The following is a 10,663-nucleotide window of genomic DNA, read 5'->3' as shown; positions in this document are numbered from 1 at the left end:
AAAAAAAAAAAAAAAAAAAAAAGCCCTGTATTCACTGGCTACAGGAGTGGTAATTGGGGCCTCTGGGCATTCGTGGTAGAACCCCCTCTGGATCACAGGGCAGTGGGGATCGCCCCCCACCTGGCACCCGTGCTGCAGCTGCCACATGGCACGGGTGCAGCATGGCTCAGCAGGATGCCGTGCACTATCAGGGAGCTGGGGCTGCTGGGGCAGAGCACTGCCACGCTCCAGCTGAATGCTGGAGCTGCCCCAGCTCCCAGACAGTGCGCGGCACCCTGCTGAGCTGTGCTGCACCTACACGATGCGACAGCTGCCATGCGGGTGCCGGGGGGGGGAGTGATCCCCACTGCCCCCCACTACCCTGTGTTGTGCAGAGGGACTCTGCCATGAGCCCTCAGAGGCCCCAAACACTGCTGCCAGAGCCAGTGAGTGCGGCGCTTTTTTTTGTTTGTTTAAGTGCCGGGAGGCTTGGCTGGGTGGGGGATGGGGCCAGGCAGGGCAGCCATGTGGGCTTCTCCTGTGGCTCCTCTGGCTGTGCCTGCCTCTGCCCCAGTGGGGGGAGCTGCAGGTCCTCTCCCGTGCTGCTGCTTGCCCAGCTGGTGTGGAGGGGCACAATGTAGGTGTGGCTCACTCCCGGCAGTAGCAGGGCATAGCCCCTGCTCCCAGCACTACCGCACCCATATCGGTCATGTTGCTGCTTGCCAGCCGGCGCAGAAAATGCAGGATGTGGGTACGGCAGCGCTGGGAGCAGGGGCTATGCCGTGCTGCCACTTGCCCCCTTCCACTTGGAGCGAGCTGTGCCCCCATCCTGCCCCAGCTGGGCAAGTGGCAGCAGGGAAGAGCCCCCGCTCCCAGCGCTGCTACACCCACATCCCACACCCCCTTGCCCCCTCTCAGAGGAGCACGCCCCCCCACCCGAGCTGGGCAGCTTGTCTCAGTCCCAGCCCCAACCCCAATCCCTTACTCCCCCATTCCCCTTCTCTCTCCCCTTCCCTAACCCCAACAGACTTACCAGCTGGAGGCAGCTGTTAGTCTATGGCCAAATCAGCTGAATCTTTTCCAAAGTTTTTGCTTCGAATAGATTCAGAGCTTTTACTTGGTTTCCCAATTCGATTCAGATTCGGAGATTCAGTCCCCGAATTGGGCCGAATCTCCTCCAAACTGAATCAGCTACTGAAGTTTTGCACAGCCCTCCTAACTGGCACTATAACTCATAGTGTTGTGCTAATTAGCCTGCCCCAGCTTCATGGTTTCTGTGTCAAAAAGTAGAGTGCAGAAGTAATGCTGGGCAGTGGTAAGTTTGGGGTCTAGTTATTTTCCCATAATATAGGCATCTCAAAAACTAACTTCCAACAGACTATTTGCAGAGCACCTAAGACAATAAATTATGCCAATCATATCAATTTGATGTAGAAAATAGTCTCAAAAGAAAAGTATAGTAGGGAGTTAACAAAAGGACATACAGTTGTTTCCCTGTCAATAATCCAATAATTTACTCACGCTGGTGGACTGTCTCCACAATATTTCCCAATTCTTTTAGCATCGTTGATTTCCTCACCATTAAATACTGCCACAAAGTCATATCTGCAGTAATTATCTCTCTCCACATCAAACTTCTCAAATTTTAACTCTATCACCTGCAGAAAAAGCATAAGTATCTAATTAAAGTTTTATATAGGTTTATTAGTGTTCAATATGCTAAGTAACATCATTTCATAATTAAGGATTATTTCATTCATTTTGCCTTCAGTAAAGGAAAATTCCTTAATCACTTAACTGTTTGCCTGAATAAGAAGAGATCTTCAAAATATAGTATAAATTTATTTTGTAGACAAAAACATGCAATTAAATGAAATATACTAGTTATGTGTTTATGAAAGCGTTTTCAAATAATGATCTTACTTGATGTAGAATCTGTAAGAGATTGGATAAAAACTTAACATCCAGTGTTTCGGTCTTGCACTTGTCATGCATGCCTCCAAAGTAAACACAACTTCAAGCTGGGACTATATTTCAAATAACAGGATCAAGAATTTTCAGTGTCATTTACTTGCATGCTTATATGCTTAAAAGAAAAAGTAAGGAGGTCCAATTCAGCTCAAAGTCAACAGTCTTTTTCCACTGCTTTCAGCAGAATTTAAAAATGACCAGCAATTAATAACTGCAACTGCTGTGAGCTTCTAAGATAATGAAAATAGAGAATGGGAACAACAAAAATGTTATTGTTAAAAAAATGATTAAACAGTAAGAAAATAGGACTTGACAAGAAGGGAAAAGGTCAATGTAAAATAATATAAGGCATTATTTGCCAGTGAAAACTGTTTACTTTAGAATCTGGTCACTATAAGCCTTTGGAATTGAAATGGAGATAGAAAAGCAAAACACTTATGAAGTTTTTAAAAAGTTATACATTATAGTGATAAATACAAGACAGTATTTGGTTCTTAAATTTAATTTTAACAGTCCTCCATTTTTTTCTATGTACCTGAATTTTAGAGGATGGGATATTCAAGTTGATCATACAAACCCATCTTTTTTCAAACAGTACCAAATGAGACCAGTGTGCCAAATCTCTAACATTTTATGAAGGAATGCACACATTATCAGTAGAATACTTTTGTTTCTTTTCATGGGTGCTTGTCTCCACCTAAGGGACCATTAACTTTCTCCTTTTTGAAGCTGGAAGCCAAAATGGTGAATATGTGGGGTCAGTAGGAAACAAACAAGCTGAAAGGTGTGTGGCTCAGTGAGATGGACGCTGCACTGGTAGGGAGCAGACCCTAGTTCCCAATGGGGTAGAAACTTCTCTACTGTGCTTAACCCAATGAATATTAAATGTGTGGTGATGCTTCAAGAGGAGGGCTGGAAAAGGAACTGGCTAATCTCTAATTTGGTGCCTAGCAGTTATGGCACTGTGCTGGGAAACTCAGAGGGCCGGGTTTCCCGATTCCTGGATAAATGCCCTAACCACTCAAATATTGCGACTAAAATGTGGGAGGGTCTTCCTCCTGGTTTTTCCCAAAACTTATGCTGAGGTGTATGCATATGAAGTCATGTGCCTGCTCAGCCAGAGCACAACCTACTGAGCACGCATAGTTTGGTAGAACCAGGTTTTCTTACTACTTAATCTTTTTTTTTCCCCTAATAAAAACACATCTAAACAAAAACACATTTTTGTTGTTCCTATGGATATGCTAGAAATAGCTGATTCACTTCATTTGGTGACATCTGTGCAAAAATGTGCCCCAGCACAACTGATCCACTTCACTAGGCGAAACATACATCACCCACTGATCTTGTGGGACAATAGGCAACATGTTTCCACTACCAGAAACATTCCCCCAGCAATCTCCAGGGTGTATCTGTGGAAGTGGGGAAAGTCGGTGTTCCTCACATCCAGGGACCCATCACAGAAATTCCTGGAGGTGTCTCTCTGAAGTGGGGAAAGCTGGGCAGGTGCTTCCAAGGATTGAGAGACCTGATCCTGCATGGCAATTCCTGGGGTGCACAGGACCGCAGCCCCTCAAGCCTAAAGGGTGCCTGCCTGGGATGCAGGCAGCTCTGGGTTGCCTATGCTCTCCCACCATAAGGCAAACAGACATCTGTTGCAATAAAGTGGCACAAATTATTAGCACCTTTTATTGGGACCACATTTGTTGTCTGTGGGCATCTATTTACTTTTGCTACTGGTGGCAAAAAGACAACAAAGGACTACGCCTGTTTCCACTCTTACACATCCACTCTGCATGCAGAACAGGATCACAAACTGTGATTAAGTACTAAAAATGGCAGCTACATGGCTGGAAAACTGCCATTTGGGCATGTATAGTGAAACAGGATTCTGCCCCTTAATGTTTAAACAAAAATAAAACTAAAAACTTGACTCAATAGTCTGCTCAAGAGCCCCTGAGTAACTCAAAACTTTTGCTGTTCTGTCAGAAGCTTCATTGCAGTATGTTGAGCAGAGGCTTAAAACCATTTATGAACAGCAGATCTCAAAAGTACAAAAGATAACTATTACATTTTTCAGGCTAACACAATCCTGTCCCAAATCTTCGCTACAGGCTTGGTAAAAGTTTTCAGGCATGCATGAAGATATGTAGGAAGAACCAATGTAATTTGCCATTTACCATTCCCATTGTTAATAATCACTGCCTAGCCACAGGATTGTGAAATGACTTGTGTATTGATAAATGCAGGAAACACTAAGCTGCTATACTGTCTTAAGATCCAGAAAAACACCTTGATAAATGGAAATGAATTAAAGATCTAAAGAATACATTTATCTGGGAAAGCCTTTTCATCTGGAGGATTACAGGCATGAGCAGGGGATTTAAGAAGAAAGTCAGAGTGCCACATAAAAAGAATTTAGAAAGCTGAACATAGTTATGAAAAGCAACGTACCAAACCTGCTTGAAGATAAAGTTATTCAATCATTGTGTACTTCCTGCCATGATACAGTTTCTGGAGCAGAAACCTGGGCAACAACAAAAAGATGAAGCTAAACTGAGACCCACCCAACACAACAAGACATGATGTGTTTCATGAGTAGCATGGGGTGACAGAGACAAATCCCAAATCAGTCAAAAGCAGCTTGGGTCCTAATAAAGCCACTAATACAGTGGCAAGGCATACCATGAGGGCAGCTCATGGATTTTTCCAAGCATATGATGGAAACTTCAGACTATTAAATCATACTCCGTTTGAAATTTATGGTGGAAACTCCTAAGCATGACAAATTCCAGTGCACATTACATGCAGACAAGCAAGGTGATTATTAAAATTATGTCTGTGCTTTTTAATGGACATTTAAAAATTCTGCATGGATGTTTTGATAAAGAATACACCACAGACCCTACACATTTGGTCAAACTTCAAGATGGTGTTCTTCTTAAACAGATCACTTATACTAAAAACTTTAATCTAAATACCATTAGGTATCTGTTCATTAACAAAAATACCCTTCCAAAACCACTTCTAAAAGTCTGACTGGATGCCCAAAAGTTATAGAAAGTATCATATGGGGAAATAACATTCTGAGTTAGAGGAAGTACACAATAAGAAATGGAAAAAGCTGAAAATAATGTCAGAAGAAGAACAGAACAGTGAAACATGCAGGAAAACTGTACAACACATGAAGAAAAAGTGCATATGAATGGAAATGCACTCTCTGAAAACACGTGAATATTTCCAGGTAATTTGGTATCTTTGAATGCAACTCACCTGATTCTTTGGGGCTACAATATGCCAAGAGCAAGTCACTCCTGCTGGATAATCTCGATCAGGCCAGTTCGGAGTTTGAAAAGACCCAGAAGGCTTGTCTAGTCGTCCCCCACAGTACTGGTCCCCTAATAATATAAAACAGACCAACAGTACAGGAAAGGTATGTAACACATTTTATACAACTGTTTCCCTAGGGCCAAGTCCCCAGCTCTTATGTACATCCTTAGTAACCAAACTTTTATGCGGAGGGGTTCTCTGCTAGGACCTAGAGAATACTCACAGTTCTTGGTTATCCCTCTGTGTGTGTCAAGCAAAAGGTTCTCCTGAGGCAGCGAGCATCAGAAGAGCACTCGGTGGGTGTCTACATGTGTATATACACACACCTAAACTTAATGCACCTTTGTTTAAGGCATATTAAGGTGATTTAGGCATGGGTTTACATGTGGATGTGCTAATGCACATTAAGGTGCGTTAAATTTAGGCACAAATAGCTAAGTGGCATTATCGCACATGCAGACGCGTTAATGTGCATTACCACGGTGTCTATCCATTGGTGCACATTGTGTTAATACACATTAGTGCATCTACACATGCTAATGCCACTTAGCTATTCAAACCTATATTTGATACCTGCTTTATGCAGGTATCAAATTTAGGCTCACATAACCTTAAATCACCATTTTTAAGGTGCATTAAGGGTGTGCACGTGTAGACACGCACCCTTAATGTGTCTTAAAAAATGGTGATTTTGGGTTAAGCCTACTTAAGAGACACATGTAGATGTGCCCAGTGACAGCTCTTTCAGAAGCCTCTGGAGTTGTGGTCATGATGCATACCCTGATGCTTTCTCTCCTAGACAAGGGAGTTTGGATAGCAAAAGGCTACTTCATGCTTCATCAGAGTAACACATCATAAAGTGAAAGACCACCTCTGTAGTCTTCCTATCTTATTCAGCATAATCCTGGTAGTTCCACTGTATTTAGGGTTTTCTGTCAATGGAGCAAGTCATTGCAAATGACTGATTTGGAAACCATTAATCCCTAAGCCTGTCTTGTCTGTCTACTTTTGAGAGACTACATATCCTACACTGTCATTTTTCTGCAAACTTCATGTTAGTATTAGATGAATAGGTTTGATTTCTTGTTTTCTCCCTCAGTCTAGTTTTCATGTGTAGTCTGGAAATATATTTTCTTGGTAAACAAAGAGGGAAGAAGAGCTAAGGAACTCTTCATGAATGGCATGTGCCCCCAGCAGCTGGGGGGGGCACGGCTATGCTGGTGGCAGCAGGAGCGCGGCGCCAGGAGCACGGCGGAGGTGAGCACAGAGCTCCCGCAGATGCTGCTGGCACTGTCGGCAGCGGGGGTGGGGAGCGGCGAGCATCAATCGGGTCGGCAGCCACCCTCAGGCACTGCCAGCAGCAGTGGCCAGTGGGGATTGCTGCCCACCTGCAGATGCTACTGGCAGTGTCAGCAGTGGGGTGGTGAGTGGCAACCAGCCACGGGTGCCACCCCTTTTGCAGGGGGTGCACAGGAGCCTATCTTAAAAAAATGGGTGTTTCTTTGTTTTTGTCACTCTAGGTATACAGCTCTACAAACAACACAAAGCAAAAGGATTTCTGCTTCCTGCTAACTGTCTGTGTGCATGATAAATGGAAACAAAATTGCAACCATTTAGCCTTCAATGGGTTAAAAAAAAATCAAATTAGAACAGGTTAAAAGAGGAATAAGGACTTATATGGGAGCTGCTGGTGTATTATAAAACCCTATACACCTACACCCTTCTACCCCAGGAGAAATAGGGGTTTTTTGTTTCGTTTTTTTGTTTGTTTTGGTGGTGTTGGGTTGTTGTTTTGTTTTGTTTGGTTTGTTTGTTTGTTTTTGGGGTGGGGGGAATGCACCAGGATTATATCTAAACTGATACTTCTTAGAACCCTTTTTTCTTAGAAACATTTCCCCCCTATTTTCACTCAGACTAGTCCAGGGCATACTATTCCTACACCCAAAATAATTAAATTTAATCACTTACGTATGTAATCCTTGTCTATAATAAGTGAGACCTTTATTTCTGTGCCAAGGATATGCTATTTATCCTCCAAAACATGGGCAAATCTAATTCTGATAAACAAATACAGTACTTCTGCCCTCACAGTTTTAAACATTAATGTAGCTCTGTGTGGTCTTTAAAATGTATATAGCTATAAATTACCTCTTTCATGTGGTTCTGCTGCAGAAAACATGGCAATGAATCCATTTCCAGCTGTATTGGCATCTGAAATCATTTGCACCAACATCTTATTGCCACTGGCAACAAGAGCACCTGGTTTGAAAGTACCACAGAACCTGCCAAGACGCTGTCCATTGGCATGGCCGTTATACACATCTACAAAGTCATATCTGCACAGATTGTCACTTTCCAAGTCGATGTACCTAAAAGAAAGAACTACCACCTTTCCTTCAGGGACCTATAGGGGAAAGAGTAATGTATCTTAAAAATCTATAACAATCATTTGTTCTGGTTACTTGTGCATCTATTTTCAAATCCCTCTCCTCATTCACCTGTCAAACTCTTCTTCTTATCCATGTCCCAAATTAAGGGTTTTTTTTACCCTTTTGGACAAATAATTAAAGTAATAAGTTTAATCTTTTTCACTTGCCAATATTTCATCCTGCTAAAGAACATTCTGTCCAAAGTGGTACCTTGACAAATGTGGATTACTATTGTGTTCCCATCAGATCCCATCTTGGCTTCAGACTTACATTATGCTCAAACATGTCCTTTTATGGTAACTCTACCTAGATAAGGTGAGTGCCATTTTTTAACTTCAACCAAACAATTTAAATTTAGCTCACATAACAAGAAACTGTTAACTGCCCTTTGTTCCCCTGGTTAGACCTCAAATTCATAGCTTTATATTAAGTCATTCATTTTAGAGGATTTAATACTTGCTGCTCACTTTTAATAGAAATACACACAATACTAATTTAAAAAAGAAAAAAATGGAAGATTTAAGGCTAAAACTGCCCAACAAACTACTAGATTGACTCTAACTTGCTTCACAGATACAACGGAAACATTTGTATAGATAAAGAATGTATAAATCTACAAACCAGGTGGAGAGTTTGAATAATCCATTAGCATGTGTTGCTGATTTTTTTTTTAAGAAAAAAATGGGGAGGGGAGAGGGGGAGAGTTGATAATAAAGGTAATCTGTGCCTGGACACTTACTGGATCCTAACATTAACATTTTGCTGTCCTAACTTTTTTGTTAAATACAGAAGGTTTCTGGATAGAGAAAATTAAGGGCCAAATTCTATTCCATCTATTAAGGAAGTAAGTGGCCTTAGGCACTGACATGCATTCTAGTCCACCCAGCTTGAGTCCCTGAAGTTGTTAATGAAAAAGATGAATGGGTCTTCTTCCTCTGGCCTGCCTTTCTGTGACCAGTCTTAAAGGTGAGATGATTGGGTATTAAAAAAGTAGATGCAATAACAGAGTTTCAAAATCTGAACAGGGTAGAATAGAATTGTTCTTAAGCATCTTGGTCAGGGGTGGGCAATTACTTGGGCTGGGGGTGCCACTTAGGGAGTTTAATAAGCTGTTGCAAACCAGGTCAGCACTCTTCCCCACCCCCCCCACCCAATAGCTCACCAAACTCCCTAAGTGGCTGTCCTGTACTTGGCCAGGCAAATGGGATGGGGCCATGGGGAACAGCATTCAGAAGCAGGATGGGCAGGTATGGCTGGGGCCAGGATCAGGATCACAGGGCCATGACAGCACAGGGCCGAGGCCAAGCTGCAATTTGCTTCCTGCGTGTCCCTGTGACAGGCACCAGTTCCATGGGCATGGGCACGCCAGGAGCAGATCATGACTCTGCCCTGGGCCCCAGCCCCATTCTGTCACCACCCAGTGATCCTGGGGTCTCCATGGAGTCCAGCCCAGGACCCACATGGGCAGGGTGCACTTAACTGTGGGATGGGGCTGTGAGCAGGTGGGGAATGGCATCCAGGAGTGGGATGCCATTCCCCACTTGCAGGGCTGGGGCCTCAATCAGAATTGTTGGGCAGGGCCCGGGGCAGAGCTGCAATCTACTCCCCTGCCCACAGAACTGGTGCATAAGGGACATACAGGCGGTGGATCGTGGCTCTGCCCTGGGCCCTGGCCTCATGGTAAATTCAGAGTCCACATTAAAAAAAGCTCTTTAAGTCTCTCTCTCCTTAAGTGACTTATTTTAAAATTAAGACAGTTTGGGATTTACCAACTGAAATAAGTGCTTAAATACAACTGCCAGTAACATGTTTATTCTATGAATCTAAATTATTGAGAGAAGTGCCATGTAAATTACAATGTGCCGTAGGGATTAAATTCATCTCTCTAAACACGGGAGGGGTCAATACAGGCAGCAGCAGCAGTGCCTCCAAAGTTGGGAAGTGGGAATAAGTCGAAGGACCTTGTTTGATTTGAAATAGTCACTGAAGAGGTAAAAGATCTCCTAGCCCACTTCCTTAACACTTTCTCAATTGAGTACAACTGCCACTCCATCAAAACCTATGGGATTCATCCAGGCTCACCAGGAAAACCGAAATATGCCAACTACACATATTAGAAAAAACAAAACAAAGCTAGAAGCCAAGACAAGGTAATGTGACCAAACATTGGTAGTGCTATTTGAGAGAAATCCTTAGGTCTGTTTAATCAGCATGAAGCACAGAAACACAGCTATTGTAAATCATTTTGTAAAAGATGTAATATAGGGAAAATAGTATAGATAACACATTTTTAAAGTACTGATGATTACTAGAACTATAATTTGTCCTTGTTTATATGTGTCATCTTTTTAACTGTATTAGAATAAAATTAATTATTTAAAAATATTTAATTAAAAACTTAAAATGCTATTGATTAAAACATTTTAAAACCTCAAGCTGCTGAGATCAGTGTCACTGAACCAAAGGAGTCGTAACTTTTTTTTTCTGGGCTACTAACTTAAAAATAAGTAAAAAAAATACTAAGGAAAACAATCATTAAATATTGTACGTATTTAAGAAAATGTCTTAAATGATTAGTCTCTAACTTTCTGCTTATGTGGTAGGACCATATTTTTATTCTAGTATTTCAAACAGGTCGCCAACTGGTTGGAGGGCCGCACCCAGAGGGTGGTAGTGGATGGGTCCTTCTCAACCTGGAAGGACATGGGCAGTGGGGTTCCGCAGGGCTCGGTCCTCAGGCCCGCACTGTTCAACATCTTCATCAGTGATTTGGACGATGGGGTAAAAAGCACCCTGTTCAAATTTGCTGATGACACTAAGATGTGGTGGGACGTGGACACACTAAAAGGAAGCAACAGGCTACAATCTGACCTAGACAGGTTACAAGGGTGGGCGAATGAGAATAGGATGGGTTTCAACACAGACAAGTGCAAGGTGATGCACCTGGGGAGGAA

General features: G+C 42.6%; 1 protein-coding gene across 1 annotated transcript in view; it reads right to left on the bottom strand.

The window, feature by feature from the left end:
- PCOLCE2 (procollagen C-endopeptidase enhancer 2) overlaps positions 1-10,663 on the bottom strand; it is a 112,054-nt gene that overhangs the window by 26,173 nt on the left and 75,218 nt on the right. The window contains exons 3-5 of the mRNA XM_019503071.1: positions 7,429-7,684; positions 5,224-5,348; positions 1,501-1,637 (exon numbers count right to left, since the gene is read on the bottom strand). Of these exons, the coding sequence (XP_019358616.1) occupies positions 1,501-1,637; positions 5,224-5,348; positions 7,429-7,684 (518 nt within the window). The remainder of the gene's footprint in view (positions 1-1,500; positions 1,638-5,223; positions 5,349-7,428; positions 7,685-10,663) is intronic.

This window comes from Gavialis gangeticus, unplaced genomic scaffold (genome assembly GCF_001723915.1).
Source record: "Gavialis gangeticus isolate Ggan-Ray unplaced genomic scaffold, GavGan_comp1, whole genome shotgun sequence".
Lineage (NCBI taxonomy): Eukaryota > Metazoa > Chordata > Crocodylia > Gavialidae > Gavialis > Gavialis gangeticus.
The sequence above is the reverse complement of the archived record's forward strand: the minus strand, read 5'-3'. Positions and strand labels throughout refer to the sequence as shown.